This window comes from Artibeus jamaicensis, unplaced genomic scaffold (assembly GCF_021234435.1).
Source record: "Artibeus jamaicensis isolate MK-2021 breed Jamaican fruit bat unplaced genomic scaffold, CSHL_Jam_final scaffold_916, whole genome shotgun sequence".
In the NCBI taxonomy this organism is placed as follows: Eukaryota; Metazoa; Chordata; class Mammalia; order Chiroptera; family Phyllostomidae; genus Artibeus; species Artibeus jamaicensis.
Window position 1 is genome coordinate 22,755,327 of NW_026522059.1, and position 25,914 is coordinate 22,781,240.

The window sequence follows — 25,914 nt, forward strand, 5'->3', positions numbered from 1 at the left end:
TTTAGCAATGAATTCTGTAAGAACAATCTCCATCAAAAAGATAAAATAGTAAATAACATTTTTCACAAAACTACTAAAGCTCCACATAAAACATTATCCTTTGACTTCACATGCTCTGATATTGGCCAGTATCAGTAACCTTTCAGTAGCAAGGTAAGGTTATTAAACTCCCAACAGCATAGGAATTCATAATTAATGAACTCAAGATACTAGGGTTAAAAAATCCAAGGGTGAGGCGAGCTGATGTTTTATGCTAATTATGTTTATATTGACTGAATAGAACAGTAAAGAGTACATATTATAGAATATCAATCTCATATACATCTTAAGTTTTAGGCATAGAATTTCCTCATATTCTTTCTCCCAATATTCAGGGATCTTAGTCTTGATATTTCATTAGGGGCTCTTGCTTCTGATCACCTTACTTTGTCTAACTTTTCTTTCTCAGTAAACATAGGTTTCTGCTATTCTCACTTCTCTCTGGAATTCACTCCACAAATAAATCTCTAGTACTAATCTCCCCCTCCCTCCTTTTCTAATCACTTCACATTCCTGAATTCCAGCCTTTCCTAACTATGCTCAATAGGACTGACTTTCAATTTACGTATTTTGGAACTGAAGTTGTTTCAAATAGAACTTTTCCTGCTACCCCAGGTGCACACTTCAGTAATTTTAGAATGGTTTCACACACTTTAGGATAATAATTAAGATAGTGTAGGATCTAGAAAGAGTTAAACAGAAGTACCAGCAAAAATAATCCTGGAAAAAGGTTAAAAAGAAAGATGATAACTATTTTCAGATTATCACAGTATATAGAAAATGGTTATTGATGTGCACCAGAAGGAAGAACAAAGACAGATGGGTTCAACTTACAAAGGTATGTTTCTGCCTGTTGAGGTAATAAAACTATCACCAAATATGTTAAAGGAGAACCAAGAATAGAATACAATGTAAAATGAGAGCCCTGGCCAGGTAGCTCAGTTAGTTGAAGCATTGTCCCATGCACCAAAAGGTTGCAGGTTCAATCGCCAGTCAGGGCATGTATGGGAGGCAACCAATTGATGCTGCTCTCTCACACTCATGTTTCTGTCCCCTCACTCTCTCTCTCTCTCTCTATCCCTTTTCCTCTCTAACAAAATCAATAAACATATCCTCAGGTAGGGATTAAAAAATGTAAAACGAGAGAAGCTAGAATGTCAGTTCCAACTTCCAGAGTCTAAGGCTTTATGACAAAATATTTACTACAACTCACAGAAAAACTTATTTTAGGGGCCCTGGCTGGCGTGGCTCAGTGGATTGAGTGCTGGCCTGCAAATGAAAGGGTCACTGGTTTGATTCCCAGTCTAGGGCACATGCCTGAGTTGCTGGGCCAGGTGGGATGCGTGAGAAGCAACCATACATTGATGTTTCCCTCCCTTCCCCTCTGTAAAAATAAATAAAATCTTTAAAAAAATCTTATTTTAGGATATAGACCAATTTTGAAAGATGAGAAAGAAGTTTTATAACCAATTCTACCATATATCCCAAATTATTCATTAACCAATAAATATTTATTGGGAATAAATTTTACAGGGTTGGATAAAAGTAGCCTTAAGGTTGTGTATACATGAAACACAGTTTATTCTTGCATTATTATTTCTTAATATATCATTTTCCATACAAACAACTGTAGACTACTTTTGCCTCATCCTGCATCCCCACACTGCTCTCAGCTCTGAGCATATGACTGTATGAAACTGCCCTCATGGTGCTTACACAGGGAGGCGGACCAGTGGGAAACAGAAAAAATTGGGACTGGAGGTAAGTTCACTGTACACAAACATTTCTCCAATGTATAAATTCTAGTTAGCAATATATTTCTGCCTAAAAAAGAGAGGTAATAAAAATCTAAGTATCACTGAAACAAAGCAAGAGTAAGTAGACCAGATAGTTTTAATCAAACAGACTGGTAGCCGTGATAAATTTATCCTACATTCTAAGTTACCTATTCTCCATCCCTAGGTAGAAAAAAAACATAAAAATATCACTTCACATTTTGAAGTATTCTAATTTTGTATAAGTGCTCTAGCCAAATTCTTTTGTCAAACATCACTTTAACATTTAAAATTTTTTAATATCATTATACATTTGTTCCAACCCACAGAATGTACAACACCAACAGTGATTTTGGATGAAAGAAAAAAATTACTTCTTAGGTATTAGTAACCACTGAGCACTAGACCATCACTGTACAGAAGAAATATAAGACATATGCAATTATAAATTTTTCAGAAGCTACATTAAAAAAGAAAAGGTTGAATTAATTTAAATATATTTACCCAATATATCCAAAATATTATCATTTAACATAATCAATACATATAATAATAATATCTTACATTTTTTCTTTCAATTCTAAATCTTTAAAATCCAGTCTATATTTTATATTTAAAAAGAACATTTCAATCTGGACAAGCCATATTTCAAGTTCTCAATGTCCACATGTGCTAGTGGCAATTTTATCTATAGGTATTACTACACTAGACACTGTAGCACATGTTAATTAAGACACTACGCTTTCACAAGAAATACTTGTTCTTATTGAGATTTGGATTTAAATTATGTTTAGGTATCATAAAATTTATGGTTGAAAAAGTAGATCAATAAATCCAAATCATTCAAGTTACCGAAATGAATCAAGTATCAATTTCTAAATTTAAATTAAGTTAAATTAAAAATTCAGTTCCTTAGTTGCATTAGCCATAATTCAAGTACTCAGTAGCCCTATGTGGCTACTGCCCATCATAATGGACAAGTTTTTAAATTAACATTTTTATCTTCTTTCTTTTTATAATCAACTGTGGTTGCAAATACGTGAAGAGATATTTATTTTTCTTTAGAAATTATAATTCACAGAATATTCCACAAGAACCAAGGCAGTTCCTTTGAACCAAAATTGTCAATAGCAAAATAATCATAACAGTCTATTCTTTCCAAAGTTAAGTGCTCCAACCCTAATGGAGTAAACATCTCCAATTTCTGCCATCTACTTTGCACCCAAGTTAGAAACTTCACTATTAACCAAGTGTTACTAAATCTAATCTTAGCTATGTAATTCCTTTTCAAAAAACTTTTATTTCATCTCCTTCCACTCTACCTTCAGCTGTTGCTATCTGAATACATACCTTGGATCACTGGGGCTATTTTAAAAGCCTCCTAAAGGTAATTTTAAATACATGGGGATTATTTTCCATATTTGTCAACATCCATGTAACCATCACCCAGAATAAAATAGTGAACATTTCTAGTACTCTATGAAGTTTCCACATGCCCCTAGAATAATCTCTAATAATATCCAGAAAAAAGTAGCTTGAGTGAATTTTGACTAGTTTTTCCTTTCTGAGTGCTATATAAATGGAATTATACAGTATATACTCCTTTTTCCCCCTAGCTTGGCTTCTCCTAGTACACATATTATGTGTGAGATTTATCTATAATGTGGCCTGTGCCAGTGGATTGTTTTTATTGCTATATTATTTGGAATTTCATGAATATTCCAAAATTCATCCATTCTCCCTCTGACAACATTCAGGCTGTTTCCAGTTTGGGGCTATTGTGAATAAAGCTGGTGAGAAGATTAATAATGTTAGTTTAAGTGTTAAAAGAACCTAAAATGTGTACTCAATATATGTTACTTCTTTCCCTCAATTATATTAAAGTTATAGTAGAAACTGATGTATATACTACACAGACTGGACATTTAAAATCGTGTTCACATTTTAAACAAAAGACAAGCCATGTATACTTTCAATCATTATACATGTTAACTACATGCACAACAAACTTGTATCACACAGACAACCACAAACATTAAAACCAAAAGGATAACAAATTTGAACCCATTTATTATCACATTTTAGCATCTGCTCTATATTGTCTAATGCCTCCAGAAGAGATTAATCCAGGCAATCACAACAACTGATAAACCAGTAACTGCCACCCTATTGATCCCACAAAACAAAGCATGTAAAACAAATAATATTAAAAGATGTATCTCAAAGGGGTTATAAAAAGTTGATTAGTGTTAATTTGGCTATATATATAAGTTCATTAAATTTGAGCACATAATATTTTTACTGTTTTGTAAGTTAATATCAGCTTATTTCCCTAGCATTGCTGTTACATGTATGTGGAGATAATGTGTGGGTTTAGATTCAGAAGTGTGCTAATTTGCACAAGTGTGTTAAACGACTACTGTATTTGCTCCATGTGGGAGATAATAGTAATAGATCAGATCTGAGAAAATGTTTCATAAAAAATAGTATAATAGCAAAGAATACTACTCTAACATGCACTCAGTAAGTCATTTTATTGCTGATACATTGGTTCTCTAGTATTTTAAAACAAAACAAGAAAAAAGGCAAATAGTAATGAACCGAAGTTAACTAGGTCAGAGTCATTCAATAAACACATATATACATGGAGAATGAACCTTTTTAAAAAGTATTCTTTTGTACCAGGATTTCATGTGCTTCCTGTAGTACCATAAAGCTCTAAATTCACACAAAGGAAAAAGATAATGAAATCTTCAGTTTTTTCCTTACCTCCCATTCTCTGGCTGCTGCTTCATTAGTAGAATCCTCATTTGTTTCAGATTCTTCAATCTTTTTTACAACTATAAACCCAGGTTCTCGGGTATATTCACCAGTATCTTCTGCATATATTTCCGGACTCCATTGAATGAAGAAGGCATATAAGTGGTCTGTCCTGTTAGAACAAGTGACTATTAATAACAAACCTAGTGTTCTGTGCTTTAAGCTAGGATTACAAAATTATATTTGTTAAACATCTTTGCAAAACTTGAGAACGTAACATATATACAGAATATGCTTTATTTTCAAAAGATTATAAAACCCGCTCCCAGCAAGGCATAAACTGAAAATTTTTTGTTTGGCTGTCTGCTATCAAGTTTTTCTGGGAAAACTGTAACAAGATTTATCTTGGCATGCTTTTGACTAGCTTGGGTGCTGTCCATGGTAATATATTTTTTCTTTCAAGCAACCTGTGATGGCAAGGAAAACTGAACCCATGATATTGACATCACTCACACAATGATCTAATCATTTAAAATACAAGTAAAAAATTTACAAAATGCCTCTTTGAAACCTGGATATTATACGGAATTTTCCCGAGTTAACAGAAATTTAACATGTTTAAGTTTTAAATGATACCAGGAACACACAGTGTATTACTGGTTCAGAGACAACTGATCTAATAATAAAAAGTTTGTTGCTACAAAAGATAAAAAAACCCAAGGAAACATAGTTGAGGGTCAAATACGCATTTCAAATAATTATGTATTCTTGGCTTTAATTGGCATGGAAACTAAGTTTGACCAAAAAACTCTCAACTACCATACGGTAATTAATAACAATGGTTCCAGAAATTGTTTTCGATTTAGGTTTTTTTAAAGTGTTGTTTCCTGGGTGGCAGCTAACATATCAGAAGGGTGTTTAGTTACATCTTTCAGATAATTTATTTCTACCAAGACAATCATTTTCATAAATTACAAGTATAGAATAAAGTTCAAAATCCTAATAATACTAATTCTTAAAGAATATTAGCCAAGGTGAAAGGGCAATAAGAAATGGAAAGTTCCATGTAAAAACTAAAATAAAGCCAATAGTAATGACAAAAACTAAATCAGAGTTAGTTTTAATTAAAGATTTAATACTCAGGAATGCCTTATTTTATTGCACTCTGCTTACCTGTGCTTTAAGCTATTTCATAACAAATTGAAGGTCTGTGTCAACTTTGCACTGAGCAAATCTACTGGCATTATTTCTCCAACATCATTTGCTCACTTCATGTCTGTGTCACATTTTGGTAATTCTTGCAATAGTTCAAGCTTTTCATTATTATTATATTTGTTATGGTAATCTATGATCAGTGATCTTTGATGTTACTATTGTATTGTTTTGAGTGCCATGACCTACACCCATTTAAGATGGCAAACTTAATCTGCAAATAACTTGTGTGTTCTGACTGTTCCACCAACCAGCTACTACCCCATCTCTCTCCCTCTCTTTGGGCTTTCCTATTCCCTGACACACAGCAATATTGAAATTAGGCCAATAACTCTACAATGGCCTCTAAGTGTTCAAGTGAAAGGCAGAGTTGCATGCCTTTCAAATTAAATCAAAAACTGGAAATGATTAAGCTTGGAGAGGAAAGCATGTCAAAAGCTAGGCCTCTTGCACAAAAGAGTTAGCCAAGGTGTAAATGCAAAGAAAAAGTTCTTGAAGGAATTTAAAAGTGCTACAGTAGTGAACACGAATAATAAGAAAGTAAAATACCCTTATTAATGATATGAATAAAGCTTTAGTGTGTTCTGGTCTAATCCAGAGTAAGGCCCTTAACTGTCTTCAGTTCAATGAAGGCTCACAGAGGTAAGGGAGCTGCAAAAAAAAAAGAAAAGCTAGTAGAGGCTGGTTCATGAGATTTAAGGAAAGAAGTGATTACATAACATAAAAGTGCAAGGTGAGACCTGATCCAAATGGCAGAGTAGGTAGGTAGGTAGAAGTTGCATGCACTTACTTTGACCACATCAAAATTAAAATTATAACCTATATTACTGAACAGTCAACCTGGATAACTATCTGAAGACAAGCTGAACAGAAGTTTTATAATTAAGGATATAAAGGAGAAGCCACCTTGAGACTGGTAGGAGGGGTACAGAAGCGAAAGGGCACTTGAAAATCCAGAGGGATATCTCAGCTGCAATGGTACCTTCTGATGAGTGAGGAAGGGTCTCAACCTCATGTCAGGGTACCTGGCTCAGAGCTCTGGTGCTGGGAAGAGAAGCTCATATAACATCTGGCTGTGAAAATCAGTGGGGACTCTGTCTGCCTGGACAAGGACAACTGCTGGAAACCCAAGCATTGTCTGAAAGGGAGACACACAAAATCTTGCACTTATCGAGCTCCAGTGGAGGGATGGTGGCTCAGAGGGTGCCGAAGTCACACAGGGAGAAGCTGAGTTGTATGGCTCTGAGAAGAGGACTAAAGGAACAGCCACTAATGTCCAGCACTGCCCACAGATGCCATCTGTCCTGGGTCAAGCACTCCTCCCACAGGGCGTTAGCCTAGGGAGCTACACTCACTCGCCCCACTCTGATGACTCCCAGAGGAGCTGTGGTACACAAGAGGTGAACACTTAAGATAGTTCTAAGGGAATCAATTTCTTTGTCTTCTAAATGTTACTCTTCACTCATATTAATCTGATTGAAAAGTGTTAATGATATCTTTAACAGAGTCCCTGCTCTCTGCTTTTACTAAAAGCACTAAACCACTTTTTTTCTACCTTATTAAAAATTTTTTTCATCTATCCAGAACTTTAAATGGTACATGCCCTTAAAAACTTCCAGGCCCACCAAAGTCGGTATTAAGACAGGAAAAGATTCTAAAGACTGCATTATACGTCCTTTTGCATATCAGATGGTTTCTAATTCACTGCTTTCTATAAAACTGAAGTTTTCAATGAAGATGTTAATTGATTATCACTAAACATACTTTTGATAAAAGAAGATTAAGTAATTTTTGGAATATAAATAGAAACATGTTTAAAGAATTGAATGACATTATGATAACAATACTCTGCAACCTCATAGACTTTCTTTTTTTTTTTTGTAAGCAAAGCTTCTCAAAGCTTCAGTACCCAAAAGAAAAAAGAAAGGGAGTAGGTAGAACTGAGAGGCTGGATCCTATCTCATTCTTTCAATAAACAATATTATCAATTTATACATAAATTAAGACACTTCCTGTGATATTTTATTTTTTATGTGTAATACTTATGAAAATTTATAATTTATGTTGCTATAATCAATTGTTATTAATAATTGTAATAAAATAAATTTTCTTCTAGATTTAGTTAACATTTGGAATAATGTATTTTTTATAGACAATTTTGGATTTCTGCATGTCCTGTAAATAGAAGTACTGAGTACCTTTGCTCAGCCCTATCTTTTCAGTATGTTAGCACAGTAAACAGTGCAGCAGTCTTAGCAGTCATAGAAATAGTATCTTACTCGGGAGCAAAGGGTAACCCTGCATACTGTACATCATAAAGTTTTAGGTTCCCTAAACTTATCTGTAATATGACCCATGGCATAATGCATCTGTCACCTGGCCTTCTTCACATCACACTGTGGGAAGTGAGGCTCAAAGAACTCACGCAAATGTTGGTACCCTGACTGCTACTATTGTTGGGACTCGTGTTTTCTCCCAGAATGCATTAAATTAAGGCAGACCAACTTGTTAAGATGTCATGTAGGGTAAACCTTAGACCCATTACTACTTCAACAATAGTCACAGAAATTTTAAAATAATGTAATTTCAATACGTACACACACAAACACATAAATGTGTAAGTGTATGTGACCGTTGCAAAGAAATATAATGGGGAATAAAAATATAGTAACATAAGATTCTATGAGGAGGCATAATGGAAATACAAGTTCAAAGAGAAAAAGTAATGATGCAAATCAGTTAAAGAGGAGTACATTCGAGTATTTTTAAATGGATAGTGGTAGGGGGCAAATTGTTACCTTTTTAGATTCTACTATATATGTGTATATATATATATAGTCCAGCAGAAATAATGTCTGCTTGAGTGTGGTTGTAGGGTAACAATATGGGTATAATGATTTATAGTTTTAATTTGAACATTCTACCTAAAATGTCATATGGTGTGCTTGAGTGTGATATTGTTATGTTACAGAATTACATGCTTATGATTTTGTAAGAAACAAGGGGCATTATTTGTGCCAGACCCCATACTTTAAAAATCAATGTGACAGTGCTATGTATATAGCAGTTATCCACTAAGCATTGGAGGAGGCTTTAAAACAGGAATTATTCATCATCACCCGCCATGAGGTAGGGGCCATTCCAGTTACTATTTTGATGAACCTTCTTGCTCTAAGACATTTTAAGTGTTTCTTTACTACTAAAACTAGGCATATGTTTGTATTTTTTGCATGAAATCGCCAAAAAGAACAATATAAAAAATGGGTTGAGTTAAAGAGTATAAAATAGAAGCTAAATTATTTTGAACAGATTTAATGTCAGCTTTTAATCATAAACTATATGTTTCAAAAGTACTTTGTAACTGGTGTTAAGTGATATAGAAAATAATTTTAAATCAAAGGATCTCAATAATGGTTTGGTTTTTTTTTTTTACCTTTCTTGTGGCACAGCAAACCAATATTCATGTTTCTTATCCCTCTGGGCATATTGTTGCATCGTTGCACTTGCTTGGGATACGAAAGTTTTCCTCATTGGTTTTCCAACTCTGAGACATAAGAATTTATGTAATCGATGCCTTCTCTTTTCTTTTAAAAGTGCTGAACCTAGAATTGAGACACAAACACTGTTTATTCAAGTCTTATACACCATGCTTAAATAATTTAAATTAAATAATACTTATCTCCAAACTTCTGACAAATAATTATGAACTAATACTTCAATTTATTGACACTCAGGTGAATTCTCTTAACTTGTATTTTTTTCCATCAAAGGTATAGGTAGAACAAGACTAATGAACTAACAGCCACATTATAAACTGAAATTATGTCTAAAGATCAGGAAAAAATGTCAAAACTTCAGAAACTCTTGTTACATTTTTGGTTATAACAACCATATTAAAATAATTACACATACAAATACAGCCTTCTATACATTCTCTATCAGCTTTCTAGAATAATAAACAAATGAGTCTGTAGAACTTTTAGAGGTTTACTTTAATATAGCTGTTACAGACAAAAATTTAACTAAAGAGATTCTAAACTTTTTACATACACATTAATGTGTGAGAATCAACAATATGCTAGACCCAGTCCTCCGTTTAGACAGTTTATTGAGCCTCAGTAATCACTGACTCTCCCAACCACAGATTCAGACATACGGCATCAAGGGTCTGATAATAAAGTTGAATTTAGAAATCTGGACATTAATTAGTTTATGAAGGCATCATAGTGTAGAGGAAATATGTAGTTATGTTCAGGAAGTCTGGGTACTAGTCATGGCTTTCTTCTGTGTAACACTGTGGAAGGCAAATAATTTGAGCCTAAGTATTTGCAGATGGTTAAAAAAAACCTTTTACCATTCCCCCACTGATACAGTCCAGTTTTATATTTATTGAACAGTTTTATTATAGACGTCATTAAAGATCAGAAATATTTTCCTATTATAGAATCTTAAATTACTTAAAATTAGATCCTTAATTACCACACACCCCTGCCACACAAAAAAGGGGAAGACACCAAACAGCAGCGATGAGGGATATCTTTCTGAACGTACCTCCCAGCTCTTCTCCTTTTAGGAGCTTGTCATCACAGATCCTCTCCCCAGCAAACCCACTACAGTGAGCGAGCTCTACCACAATATGGTTAACAGAACCCTTGTTTCACCTTTTTCAAAGATTCTAAATATGAGGCAACCATCAGACATAAAGATATCAATAAAGATATTCCTGCCAGCATTCTTTACAGCATCAAAGGAACTGTTAATTACAATGGATGTGTTAATATGGAAATAGGAAATATTCATGACATAAAATGTTAAGTGAAAAAAAGCAAAAAACATACAGCATAATTCTGATTTTATATAAAAACCACATATACATACATATAAATATGAAAGTTGTGTATATATATATGAATATACACATAACATACAAAAGATTGAAGACAAATGTATCAAATATTAATAATGATCATCTCTAGGTGATGAATTCCAGGCAATTTTTATAAATTCTGTAAAAATTCCCTGTATTTTTTTTAAAAATCATCTTTAATGGACATTTATTAACTCTGAATAAAGAAAAAATATTACAAAGTAAGAAATATTCAATCTTTTATATTTGCTTTGAGGAAATGATTTCTTTAGCATCTACTGAATATAATCCTTAGGTCTTCAGATGATAGGAAGAAACTTCAGTATTTGAAAAACTAAACCAAATCAATGTGCACTGCTGATAGAAATGTAAAATGGTGCAGGCACTGTGGAAAACAGTTCGACATTACCCAAAAAATTAAACGGAGAATAACCATGGAACCCAGCAAATCCACTTTTGGGTATATGCCCCCAAAGGACTGAAAGGAGGAGCTCGAACAGATATTTGTACTCTGGTGTTTACAGCAGCGCTGCTCACAAAAGCCAAAAGGCTGAACCAACCCAGATGCCCATTAATGAATGAATAGATAAAAGAAAATGTGATATAAATAATGAAGTATTATTCTTTAAAAAGCGAGGAAATTCTAACACATTTTACAACACAGACAAAACCTGAAGGCATTATGTATGGGAAATAAGCTACAAAAAAAAAAAGACAGATATTATATGATTCCACTTATATGAAGTACTTAGAATAAAGACAAAAATTCACAGAGACAAAAAGTAGAATGGTAGTTGCCAGGAACTGGGAAAGGAAGAGAATAATTTTTTAACGGATATAGTTTCAGTTTGGGAGGATGAAAAAGTTTTGGAAATGGCTGGTGGTGACAGCTATACTACAAGGTGAATGTACTTATTGCCATTGAATTTTACACTTAAAAATGGTAAAAATGGTAAACTTTGTTTTATGCATATTTTAATAATAAAAATTTGAATTAAAAAAAAAACAAAAGAAATGTCATGTATAACTTAGATTGGCCTGGAATCAATATTCTAACAGACTATAAGAAATGTTACCTAAGATACAGGAGCTGTACTCCATTGACCAATTAAGCAAAAGCACTGTATATAAGACGTAAAAGGCTATTTCTGTAATTTCCATAAGTAAACAGTACCTCAAAACTAAACTGGAAATGAAAGTGCTGTTTTAATTTATCTGTAGTGCTTCTGTTTAAAGGAAAACATTTGATCAGACAATGAAAGAACTTCTGGATACTGGAAGAACTGAAAGAATAGATTTTTATGTCCAATGTACTTTTTTGAAAAGATGGGCTTACAATTTTATCTATTACAAATTGCAATTAGGATATTATATATACAATGAAAAAAGGACATTTTAATGAGGCAACACACCAAAAACAAATACAAAATAAAAAGGAAAAATCAAATTATATTACAGAAAATGCTTGTATGCATTTTCAAGAAATAAACTGTTTAAAAATAATAGAATGTGGTTGAGTTGGGTATGTTTAAATATGGTGGAAAAGATGCTCATTATATGTATAATCTCCTGTGGGATGAGAAAAGTCAAGAAAGTAGAAACCAGAGGATTATGCTTGGCCCCAAAGAAACAGCAGTCAGGAGCCACTAGATTCTTCTGCAGAGCAGACTAAACTGGAACAGCTTTTGAGTCAGGGAGGAAGAGGGAGACACTATGCAACAATATGAACTTTATATACTCTTTACCACTTACCTTCTATATCAACAGCTGCTATTTTATGCTTAATTTCTTTTTGTGACACTTGTTGAATATTTTCCCTCTGCTGTTTAGTTTGTTGCATAGTATGGGTTTTCCAGAGTTTCCGTAGCTCCTCTACCTCTGTCTCTGAGTCCTGATTTTGTTCCTTCCCTTGTTTTCCTTTGACAGTTTGCTTTTGTTTGAATTCTGTTGCTTTCCCACAAGGTATACTTTCTTTTTCATCCTCTTCTAGGTGCGGTGAATTCTCATTGAGAAAATCCTGGTCTGCATTATCTTTTATATTTATGCATTCTTCTTTAGGGCCTGATATTTCTTGAATATTATCTGTAGGCTGATCTCCTTCCTTAGCAGCCATTTCAAGATTATTTAAATCAGTTTTAAGAGAAAGAGCTCCAGCTTCACTCATAGAATGTCCAGAATCAGATTTTAACTGATGAGGAGTAGTAGCAGACTTGGACGTGACTGTTGAACATTGTACTCCACTCTGACTGACAGCCTGCACAGACTCTGATGATGCACCAGACGATTTACCTTGTTGCAGCTCATCTGAAGAGACAAGCTCCTCCCGCACGGGAGAGAGTTCTGATTCTGTGAACACGTCTTCAGAAAGAGACTCCTCGGTGCTCCTAGGAGCAGTGCTGGCACTATCGTTACCCGCCTCACGGATTCTTGAGTCTATTTCATCAGTATTACTTCTTGTCATTTTCTTTAAATGGCAGAAGTCCCTTCCTGATAACTGATCTGATATTTCTCTGTCAGTAAGTAAAACAATAAGTTATTAGATTTTTAAATGGTAGTCTTTATTTTCCACAAAACTTACCATTAAATTAATATTCCAAAATACACTTTTCTAAAAGAATGTAGCATACATCTCTTAACAGCATATCACAAATTTTTATTTATTCATACAGACTAAGTAATAGTTAAGCTTTTGCATCAATTACTTAAGATACGGTAAACATCAATGTAAGATTTCTTGAATACACCTGAAGAGAAGATAATGATACATGTTTTGGGCAAAGCAAAATTCTAAGTTAAAATCTATTCATTGATAGCAAATGAAAAGTAAGCTTAGGTAAAATTTTGATTAAAATTTATATGTCTTAGTAAAGGAATACACTGATTGATGTTACATACACGTGCATGCACAGTGCCTATTTACATTTAAATAGAGACTAAAGTAAAATAGAGAGCTCAAATGCAAAGCTGAAAACCAACCTGAGTAGAACTGAGGCAAAAGTATTGACAGGAATTCTTCAGGCTACCAGCAACAATTCTTAGTAAAAACTCTAATAGAACTTGTTCAACTAAAGGGATTAGGTATTAGATAGCTGAATGATTTATAACTGCATCTAGATTTCCATGTTTAATGGCATTTGTGTATGTAAATAATTTCAAAAGTTAAGTCTAAGTTCCAGAAGGAGGTAGTGCAAACATTTATAGCATGAAATACAACTCAGCAGTTTAAAATGACAGTTAAAAATAATTTCTGATAGATGGAAACTGCATGAGTTCTTAGTGGAAAAACTTAATATTTAGGCAAGTTAGAAAATAAAAACACTGAAAAGTAATTCAACATAAAAATAACTGGTTGTCTCTAGATGGTGAAGCTGAGTTAATTCCTTTCTTCTTAGTTTACCTTTTGGTATTTTTCAAATTTTCTATAGTGATTAGGATGGGAACAATTTATTTTTACAAAAAGTATTAATTAGTTGAAGTGCAGTGCCTATCCCTACCTCTTGTATCTGATTCACCTTAAAAAACACAAGCAATGAACTTGCGCTATCAAATATGTAACAGTGTCATCTACTGGTGAGCCATTCATTGTGCATGCAAGGTGGGGCACAAGTAGGTTTACAGCTGTATGGGGAACAGGTTATTCTTGTATTATTATTATTTACTAATTATTGTATTTTTTCCATTAGAACTGTAAACCCACTTTTTCCCTAACTCTATAGGTCTTGGAATTTGACAAAGTTTTGAGAAACTGTACATGTACATATTTTTAAGGTTGTATTTTTTAAATTTATATTTAGAGAAAGAGGAAGGGAAGGAGAGAAACATCAATGTGTGGTTGCCCCTCATTTGCCTCTCATTTGCCCCCAAGTGCCTCTCATTTGCCTTGGCCTGCAACCCAGGCATGTGCCCTGACTGGGATTCGAACCAGTGGCATTTTGCTTCGCAGCCCGCACTCAATCCACTGAGCTAAGCCAGCCAGGGCTGTACATGTACATATAACAGACCCTTAGATAAGAAATAAGTAACAAACCTAATAGGATATATGTATCTATGTAAGTGCTATAACCTTCAGTGTTAATATGCCAAGACTAAACACTTATTAATGCCAATGATGCTTCTACTGGTGAATATAGTTTCAGAAAAAATACCTTTAAAATAACTTCCCAAGCAGTTTAAAAGAAAACCAAATCTTACATCTCATTTTTGCCACATATGACATTACTGTGAAATACCACTTCATTTATATGGTTTGTTACAAATACTGTTTTTAATCAATTCATAAGGAGAAACTGAATGTTATTTCCTTTTCAAGATATTTAAAAATATTTTGAAGGGGGGAAATAGAACTGTAATGGCATAATTAATAAAATATATTAAAAAATATTTTGATCAAGCGCGCGGTCTTTCCAGGTAATATTCTGAATGATAAAACAGGGATCTGCAAAAGGAGCCCTATAGCATTCTTGTACAATAATTATGGATCATTCAACCTAAGAGAATCCCAAAATATAATGCAAATGGAAAGTGGGGCAACAGAAAGTTAATCTTACCAATGACTGATAATATATACATACATATATAATCTTGTTTCTTTTAATTTAATCCTTCAATCCTTTACTTTTGTCTCATCCTCCCACCCACTCCAATAATCCTTATTTGCTAAAACTGACTTTGAATGATCTGTAAAAATAACTGACATAAGAGGACATCCTAGAAATTATCTGTACCTTTAAAGATGAGTTTATCAAGCCAAAATAGTATCAATTAAGTGAAAAGTATAATGAAGACTTTCTGAATAAGGAATTTTATTCTCTACATGTATCTTAACAACTCATGTAGTCTGCCTCACAAACAAAAATAATTTGTTCCTCTTCATTCTAAGTTAGTTTTATCCCACAAGATTAATTTTAGAACAACCTCCACCATCCCCATGGGCTAATAAACGAATATACGAGGTTTGTCCAGAAAGTATACAGCCAAGTAATAGAAAAATAGAATCGTTTATTGAAAAAAATACAAACTACAAGAAACACTGTCCATAGGACAATGACACCTCAAGTTCCCTTCAAGTTAAGAACTTCTTGAGGAAATCTGGTTCATTGGTAGCAGTTTGAATCACATCATCAGCAACTGTGGCATGATGTTCCTTCTGCTCTGGTAGCAGAAGCTGCAGAACAAATTTTGCCACAACACATTTTATGCCAAGATCCTGTGTCAAAATCCCAGACACAGTAGTTTTTGGACTCCTCAGATCAGCTTCTAGTTCTCGCACTGTCAGTTGCCAATCTTTGTTGATTGCAGCCCAAACACGTTCAACATTCTCAGGTGTTCTGCTTGTTGCAGGCCTTCCAGAATGTGGATCACTTTCAACAGATTCTCGACCACCTCTGAAGTGTTTGTGCCACACTTTTATTTGTGCTGCATTCAATTCGTCATCCCTGAATACCTTCTGAATCAGCCTGAATAGTTTCCATGGAGGAATGTCCAAGGTTAATGCAAAATTTGATGAAAATTCATTGCTCTACTTGCTCAGTCATTTTGAAAGCAATGGCCACACAGTGCACATGCTCACTCAAGGGCATCTACCGCTCCCACTAACTAGTACAGTGAAGTGTGAACATATGCATTCCAGTCCACTCTCCTTGGCTGCTGGGTTACATTGATGTCATGCAAACTGTTCTTGTTATATTAATAATAACTGGACTTTTTCAGGACAGACCTCGTGTATTTCAGAATCAGTTAAAGTGAAGCCAGTTTTTAAACTGTTGACAGTTGTGTATGAAGAAATGCAGGAGTTCTTGTCCCTTACATATCAATTTTCTTCCTTTCCACTTCCTTCTTTCTTTGTATACCTATCTTTTAAGCCTCTCATTTTATTTATTTCTCCCTTTTCTCTCTAGCCAGTCCTCTGGCAGAGCACACTGATGCAAAGGCTATGCTGACCTGTTGTCTCACACGTATGTTACCTGAATCACAACCAGATAACTACACATCCCCTGACCAGTATATTCTAAGGTTAACACTTCATAATTGTGCATTTTTGGATCTTCTCTCCCATATTTTACACTTTTCTGAGAAAGAAGGATGCAAGCATGTAAAGCAATAAATTGCAAACGAAAAACTGCTCTGGCTACGGCAGTGTCGGGTTTTTGTTCATGGGGCCTCCCCAAGTCCCATCCCAGAGTCTTCAGGCTCTTGTAAGAAAAATTAAAAGCTACCCATGATTACTTATATTACCTTAAATTACTCACAGAAATAATTTAGAATTCTGAATGCTATGTGCGAATTTAAAAAAAGCTAGTAAACATTATATTAAATTAGTACTATAGGTTACTTTTAAGTACCCAGTTCTCTGACCAAATATACAAATATAAACCTAAGACAACTCCTAACTATTCTAAGTGCATTGAGAATTATCAATACTACATATATTTTCATTATTAATAAAATGAAAAGCAGCTATAATAAAAACACTTAAGATTATTAGACTAGGGTCAACTATCTAAATGCAATAAAACTGCAAAGGAGTATAAAAAACACTCTTACATGGGTAAGGATTCCTTTATTTTGCTATCCAAAATTTCTTTGTACATTGCAGCTGACATCACCTCTTCCATTGGACACATAATACCATATTCCTCACAGCCATTCTCTTGAACCAAAGGGTCAGTTTTATGTGGATCAAACATTATATTATTTGGTGTAACTAGCAGCACACCACTGACTGTGCCCTAAGATAAAAAAAGAAAATAATGTTTAATCTTCAAAGTTTAAATTTTCAAAAAGTATTAAGTGTGTGCTTAATACTGTGTTTAAAGTAACACAGTGTGTGCTTTTAAGTAGGTGGTAGAACAAGATTCAAAATGCAGGCAGTGTGTGCTTCTACCATAATCCCTCCACCTTAGAGTAACAAACTACATAATTGCTTCAACTCAAGTGTCGAATACATGATACCTTAATGCACTTTTTTAAACTCCCATTTCACTATATTCCGAAAGTATAAAAATGAAGAACCAGACAGAATTCTAAAAATATACCAAATAGTTACTTCAAAGTTGTCTTGTGTTTTTTTTTTCTGAAACTATTAAGAAAAACTGAAATCCTTTTTGATTTGGTATCAAACCTTCCTTCTAATTCCATATTCAGTTCTGTGAATTCACTTGGTTTAACTTTAAGAACATAAAAACTATTTTTTAAAATAATCAAGTAGAACAAATCTGACTAAAAATGGTGACCTAAGCACAAGTGGAAAAAGGTATTACAAATGTTCAAGACAATAAAATAAGCGTATCATTTATAGTAACTATCTGTAATATTGGAGAGGAAAATAGATGCATTTTGATGGGGGGAAAGGGAGTCAATCTGAAACTATGAATAGCATTTCTTTTTGTTCAGGCCATGGGCCACCTAAATAAGTAACTTCATATAAACCATCACTTAATCATCTTTTGGGTAATATTTTAAATAGATTAACATACATCAATTTGTATTCCTGGATCACATGCCAATTCAGGCCAATGAGAGATGGTAAAGTATGTTGTAGGAACATTTACTTTGCCTGGGTATAATCCAAGAAATAGATAATCAAGAGTAGAGTATATACAATGTAAGAATACCTTGATACATATTCTGTATATTCAAGAATTTAGAAGAAAGATTATGCAAGTAAGTAGGGATTATGAAAATATAAGAGATCCACTCTGAACTTTGATGAAAAATACACTAGATAGAACAGCAGGTCAGACATGGGAGAAAAACATTAGTGAACATAAAGATATAGCAACTAAAATTGCCTAAAACACACAAACAGAGCAGAGTACTAGGGATCAATGAGAGACATCCTTGAGAAGCCTCAACATGTGTAATCTGAGTTCCCAAAGAAGAGGGAAGAATGGGAGAGAAAAAATATTTGAATATGGCCAAAAAGTTTATTAATTTGAGGAAAACTATAAACTCATGGATCCAAGAAGCTATATGAACTTCAAGCAAAACAAACACACACCAAGGCACATCATAATCAAATTGCTCAAAGTGAGTGATAAACGACCATCTTAAATGCAACCAAAATAAAATATTATATTTTGTACAGAACACCAAATATTAAAACAACAAAAGACTTCCTTTCAGAAACAATGTAAGCTATAGAATGATGGATTTCTGAAAGAAATATCTTTAAAATTCTGAGAAAAAAGAAAACCCTGTCAATCTAAAATTCTATGCCCAATGAAAAGATCTTTCAAATGCAAAGAAATGGCCAAAAGATGTAGGATAGCAGATAAGCTTATACAAATATGCTCAATATTGTAAGTCATTAGGGAAATGTGAATTAAAACAAAGAGTTACCACTGAAGACCAGTTAGCATGGCTCAAATCTAAAACACTGACTACAGTGAATGCCAGTGAAGATGTGGAGCAACAGCAACTCTTACCGACTGCTTGTAGGAATACAAAATGGTACAACCACATTGGAAGACATCTTGGGAGTTTCTTGCAAAGCTTAATATAATCTTACCATATGATCTAGATCTGTCGATAGCAATAATGCTCCTTTCTACCCAAATGAGGTAAAAACTTTTGTCTACAAAAAAATCTGCACATGAATGTTTATAGTGGCTATATTCATTTTAAAGTGCCCAAATTTTGAAGCAAATAAGATGTCCTTCAGCTGGTGAATGCATAACATCCACACAATAAATTATTATTCAGCAATTTTAAAAAAAGGTTTCAAGGCACAAAAAGATGTGGAGGACTCTTAAACACATACTGCTAAATGAAAGAAGACAATCTGAAATCCTACAATCATATTATATCACTCTAAACTACAAGACACTATTGAAATGGCAAAACTATTCAGTAAGAAGATTAGTAGTTTCCAGGGGTTGAGCATGAGGGATGACTAGCCAGAGTGCAGAGGATTTTTAGGGCAATGAAACTATTCTCTATGATACTGTAATGGTGGGTAGATGTCATTATTTGTCAAAGCCCACAGAATGCAAGAGTGAATTCTAAAGTAAGGTATGGAAATCCATTTTAAATATAAAGACAGAGGCCAAAAGTAAAACAACAAAAAAGATACACCATGCTAACACTAATCAAAAGGGATCTGAAGTGACTGTATCACAAAGTAGATTACATAGCAAGAATATAATCAAGAATAATGAAACAAATCAATTCATCAAGATAATATAATAATCTTAAACACTTTTATGCCTAATGGCAAAGCTTCAAAACACACAAGAATGAAAGGAAAAATAGACAGCTATAGTGAGATTATTTCAATATCCTCCTGTCAATAACTGATAGAACAAATACACAGAAATTCATCAGGAATACAGAAGAACAACACTAACACTCAACTTGAATTAACTGACGTTTATAGAATAGTCCTCCCAATAACAGCAGAATATGCATCAATTTCAAGTACACATGTAATATTTATCAAGATATACCACATTGTGGACCATAAATAAGTCTTATATTAAGCCTTCAAAAGTAGCATGCTCTTTAACCATATGAACATTAGAACTCAATAAAAAAGATATTTTTAAAAATCCCTAAATGTTTAGAAACTAAACACTCTAAAAATTCCATGGGCCAAAGAAGAAATTCTTTGTAGTACCTGAAGTTTATTTGCTGACTCTGTGTTACTTTACTATATTCTCTCTGCAGACTTGATATCCTTTGTTTAGTAAAGCAGAAAGGTGTAGTATATAAAACACAGATTCAAACTTGGTTTGAATTGTGGCCATGATAGAGACTTGGACTTACTCACCTTTTCTGATAACTATTTTTCCTGTGAAGAAGGAATAGGACCACCTTTTGCACAGGATTATTTTGAGTTGATAAAATTATTAAAACACCAAAAAGCAGTTTCTAGCTTCGATAGTCAATAAATGGTAGCTATCTTTCTACTTGTGTGTTATGCTAACTTTGCAAGGGCTAGCACTTCAGAGTGCCCAAGAGCAGTCGCTCTATATCAGCTTTTTGAGATATTCTACCAACAACAAGTGAACTGTACCCTACTGCTGTAAATTTATTTATATCCCATTGCCTTTCACAACTTGCAACAGATCTCCCGATTGTTAGTTATGAGCAAAGCCCACACTAACTCAAACTAGTAGTTCTGCTAATACTTTTTAACAATATTTAAGCATTTGCTGATGTGGGTGACTTGCCAAACAGTCATATTTTAGTAATAAATAAAGCATAATTGTAAGTAGTTTCTAAGGTGCTATTTGTTACCTTGCCTCTAGTAATATATTTGCAATTAATTTTTAGAAACTTCTCAGTAAATGCTTCTTCCTCCTCAGAAGTCGAAGACACAACTCGTGCAGGTCGAATACCAGTAAAAGTAGAGGAGGGAGTTGTTTCTTTCACGTGGACTACATCTGGATTCTTTAAAAAAAAAGAAAGAAAGAAATGGAAGTACTTCAGAAAACTAAATAAAAATAAGTATATTATTAAAGTCCAAAGAATAGCTTTCTTCAATAAGTGTTCATCCTTCTCATCACATTCTGGAGGTAAGCCCAAAATACTGTTATGTAAAAAATACAGAGAAGAATGGCACTGTTCTCATATTCAGTAAAGACCTCTAACACAGCTTATACTTACAACTTACATTTTCAATGGTCCTATACATATGAGTCATTTGGAGAATGCTGAAAACTACATTTCTTGTATCTCCAACCCCACACATACACATACCGAACACAAAGACCCTCAGACACAGTCTCTCCCCACCCTCCTCTTTCTTTTAGCTGCTCCCAAATTAAACCACTGATACTGGTAAGACCATTTCCTATATCCTTCAGGTGTTGGGAGCAAAGAAAAAGTAGAGTGCTTGTCTGTGATACCTAGGAATTTAGCAGAACCCATGCACTGAATGAGCATTTAAAAAAATATGATATATACATAGAGAGAGAAATAAGAAGAAAGCGGGATGTAGGGAGGGAAAGAGTGAGGAGAAAGGTCTGTTAGTGACTAGTTTAAGGATGGCATATATGAGAACAATTCTTAAAGCATATGCAATATTTAGCCTCTTAAAATTGTCCTGATATTTCTAACTAAATATTTAACTTCTTGCAAGTCTGCTATTACTTGTAATTAATGTCTATTTTCAGGTATATAACTTTAAGATATCAATGAATTGTATGATTATGATTAAAATAGAAGGGGGTTTATTTTACTAGATTTCACAAATATTCTTAAGCTTCCCCAAACCTCTGTAAAAAGTTAATCTCCCTCTTCCATACATCTTTTCATTCATAAGTGAAGAAAATACTCCCTGAATATCTTTAAAAAATAATATTTGAGAAGTTAGAAAATATCCTAATATCCCATTTTTCTTAGAAATAAGGGAGATTAAATTATATAATATAAGGTAACTTCTAAGTTCTATAAAATCTATAATTTTTATTTTTTTAAAGGCAGTGTTATGGGTTGATTGTGTCACCCAAGAAGATATACTGAAGTCCTAATCCCCTCAGAGTGTGACCTTACTTGTAAACGGCACTTTTACAGATGAAATGAGATGACGCTGAGGTCATATAACAGGAGTAGGGTGGACCCTTACTCCCGTTATTACTAGTTTCCTCACATGAGAAGAAGACCAGTAGGTAAAGTCACAGACCCACAGGTGGAAGACAGCCATGTGACTACAAAAGCAGAAGCAGGACTAATCTGAAACTAGCCAAGGAATGCCAGGGATCGCTGCCAAACACCTGATTCTGGGAGAGTCAAGGGAGGATATTCCCCCATGAGGATCATGGCATTGCCAACAGTTCGATTCCAGACGCCCAGCCTCCAGAACTGTGAGACCAATGTCTGGGTCAAGCACACCCATTTTGTGTTCCTAGGCAGCCCTAGGAAATTAACACAGGCACTTAATAATTTTTTAGGTTACATGAACAAAAGAACAGTGCATTAAACAGTCCAGAAAAATCTTAAATATTGACAGTAGAGGAGGAAAAGAAAAAGCAATGCTTTTGTTCACCTTTTAATCAGTTTAAACAATACTTCTGAATTATCTGCTATACTTTTATTTTTTGCTTTGGTTAAGCAAAAACTTCCTACATTAATTTCAGACAGTTGTTCATTATAAACTTTCCAGTTTCTATAATTATAACTGCACAGCAAGCATTTTTATTCATAAATACAACTGTAGAAATAGAAACTTTCTGTGTACCTAAGCTCTATGGCGCATGCATCTTCTTCCCATGGGACCTTCTAGGCTTCATAGGAACTCTCAGCGGTGTTTTTTTCAAAATTACATTTTCTTTTTTTTAAAAGATTTTATTTATTTATCTTTAGAGGGGAAAGGAAGGAGACAGGGAGAGAAATATCAATGTAAGGTTGCCTCTCGTGTGTCCCCTGCTGGGAACTGGCCTGCAACCCAGGCATGTGCCCTGACTGGGAATCGAACTGTGATACTCTGGTTCACAGGCCCGCACTCAATCCACTGAGCTACACCAGCCAGGGACCAAAATTACATTTTCTTACTATTGTGTATCTAGTCCAATGTTATAAGTACTCTTATTTTCTTATAATCTTTTATATTTTTTAATCTTTATTATATTTTCCCCTTTAACCTTTAGCCCCCTTATACCCTTCTCCCCACAGCAATCACACTACACTATACTAAAGGATATTATATATTAAAGAGAAAACCACTATCTGTATAGCCCATCCTTCAGTGAAGCATATTGATATAAGTCTAAATAAAAGCTATTTAAATTATTTCATTTTTCACATTACTTATTTTAAACACTTTCCCTCTGAATTTCTTCCTCAATATATCACGCAGGTAGTTTTAGCCTAAGACAAACAAACAAACAAACAAACAAAAAAAGGTTATACATTTATAAAAGGATGTTAGGTTTAAAGAAGCTCATATAAAGATGACAGTGCAAACTGTCAGCTATTTCTATACTAATTTTTAATGATGAAATATTACTCACCTTATTTGGTTCAATTATTTATTGAGCAATAATAGTTTCTGAGGTATCAATTTCCAGCTATAAAGTGGTAATTAAGAGCATGGGCTCTGGACCCAGACTACCTGGGTTGGAATCTTAACTCAGCTACTAGCTACTTGAGTAACTTAGATATGTGTTATTACTTACTGTCTCCCTCAGTTTTCCTCATCTGTAAAATAAATACTGCATTGATCACACACTGAAAGAAACAGGTGGCACATCAAACTGAGTTATTTTAAGTGTAATAATGGAACTACTTACAAAGGTATGCAGTATAAAATTAAAATCCAGGTGAACAACAACAGAGGTTTCATTATCACCTGTAGGCCTAATTGAGGCCTAATCTCTCCCCTTACGGGGAGAGACTCATGCCTAAACCTAGAGACAGAGAGGACTCGGTAGAAAGGGTTGTCTATCTGACAAGAGATGAGATACTGAAGAATAAAGCCACTCTGGGGTGACCTTGTAGGCAGGGAGTAAGCAGAATAAACATGCCCCACCCCCTTTCCTTTTATCTTCTGTCAGGGCTCTCAAAACACCAAAACCACCAAAAGCAAAACGTCAGGGGAGCCCAAGATATAATCTACAGCCCAAAGTAGTACAGAAAAACATGTAGAATGGGTCCATAGTGAAAACAAAGACACCTAGGCCAAGTGTTTATCTCATGTAAGTTTGAAATTAGGAATAAACAATACTTTTAAAGTGCTTAAAATTGTACTTGACATATAGAAAATTTTAGCCATTATTTATTCTCACTTTGGTTTTTATCTTTTGTTTCTTTATCACTATGTAAAGAAAAAGAAAAAACTGAACAACAAAATTCTCAAAGATATTATTTGTAAGTGAAAATAAATTATTCAAAAAGCCACTGAGATCTTTTGTGCTGCCAAAGCCACGAACATAACTTTTTGGTTTTGTAAGCCACAGCAAAGCTGAATATTCAGCAAACCTATCAGTGATTATTAGAAATACAAATCCTAACAGTTCTGGGGGGAAACCTAGTAGTAATAATACTAATAAATATTTTATTAATTAATATACAAATATGAATTATATCTCATAAAACATAAGATCACTGCTTCTAAAGGACTTATATATAGAATGGGAGACATAAATCTAATAATTATAATACTGAAATATAAGCATTTGGATATAGAAAGTTATACAGGATTATCTTGGAATCTGGTAATGACTATACTTGTATGTTTAAAAAGAAAAACACACTGCTCTGGTGGATGTGACTCAGTGAACTTAGTGCCAGGGAAGCCACAGGTCACTTGTTCAATTCCAGGTCAGTGTACTTGCCTGGGTTGCAGGCCAGGTCCCCAGTAGGGGGCGTGCGAGAGGCAACTAACTGATGTTTCTCTTCCTTTCTCCCTCCCTTTTCCTCTTTGAAAATAATAAAATCTTAAAAAATAAAAATAAAAAACAACTAAAGTTTACACTATTCCTGTTCAAAAGAATTATTTCTAACTATTGCCTATAATCAGGTAGCAGGTGATGGCTACCTGTTACCATCAGGTAAAGGGAACTTGAAGGACACTTATACTTCTTAGCCTTTTCCTGGAACCACCTCAGGGAGAAACAATTTATTCAGGATTGGTTATATTAGAGGATACTTTTTGGACCACTTCTGGTAGCAGGTTAAAAGGTCATTCACATGGCTTTATTATTCCCTCCCTCTCTTTCGCCATCATGTCAAAAGTGAGAAAAAGAGCTTTAACAAGCAAGCAGAGACCTGGCCTTGTTATTCCCTTGAGCTTCAGCTTTCTCTTCTCTTTGGTTTTATGCTTTCAATAAAGCCAGTTGGTAGGCAAATTTGGGGTAAAGTTGAGGGACAGAAAAGGGTCCCACAGCTTCCTAGTCAGGCAAGATGCTGCAGTCAAGGCTTTTCTCAATTCTGGTTTAGGGTTTAAAGCATAAGTTTAATTAACCTAAGGCTATACTACGCTCCTTCGTCACGGACCCTTATAAATACATCTCTTTTTAAATCCCACGGGAAAATGCCAGGCCCATGTTGAACAAGGTATTCTTGCATCACTTAGCTCAGCAACACCTATCATTATAATCTAACTTTCATCCTCATCAGTGATGAGCGTTAAATGTGATACGTATATTCTTTTCACGTGACATTTTAACGTACAACGTTGTCATATTTATGCAAATAAGGAATCTCACTAATAAACACTTGAAAAAGATACTACTTCCTCCCTCCCTCCCTCCCCCTCATACACACACACATACACACACATCTCTCTGGGCAAGAAGAGAATAGTTCTCAATATATTAG

General features: G+C 34.2%; 1 protein-coding gene across 10 annotated transcripts in view; it reads right to left on the reverse strand.

Annotated features, from left to right (window-relative positions):
* The window catches only part of OXR1 (oxidation resistance 1), a 361,535-nt gene that overhangs the window by 27,722 nt on the left and 307,899 nt on the right, over nucleotides 1-25,914 (reverse strand). For all 10 annotated transcript variants that reach the window (XM_053660817.1, XM_053660815.1, XM_053660812.1 and 7 more), the window contains 5 exons: nucleotides 20,893-21,045; nucleotides 17,197-17,381; nucleotides 12,406-13,163; nucleotides 9,220-9,388; nucleotides 4,584-4,746 (listed from right to left, as the gene is read on the reverse strand). In XM_053660817.1, coding sequence (XP_053516792.1) covers nucleotides 4,584-4,746; nucleotides 9,220-9,388; nucleotides 12,406-13,163; nucleotides 17,197-17,381; nucleotides 20,893-21,045 — 1,428 coding nt within the window. The remainder of the gene's footprint in view (nucleotides 1-4,583; nucleotides 4,747-9,219; nucleotides 9,389-12,405; nucleotides 13,164-17,196; nucleotides 17,382-20,892; nucleotides 21,046-25,914) is intronic.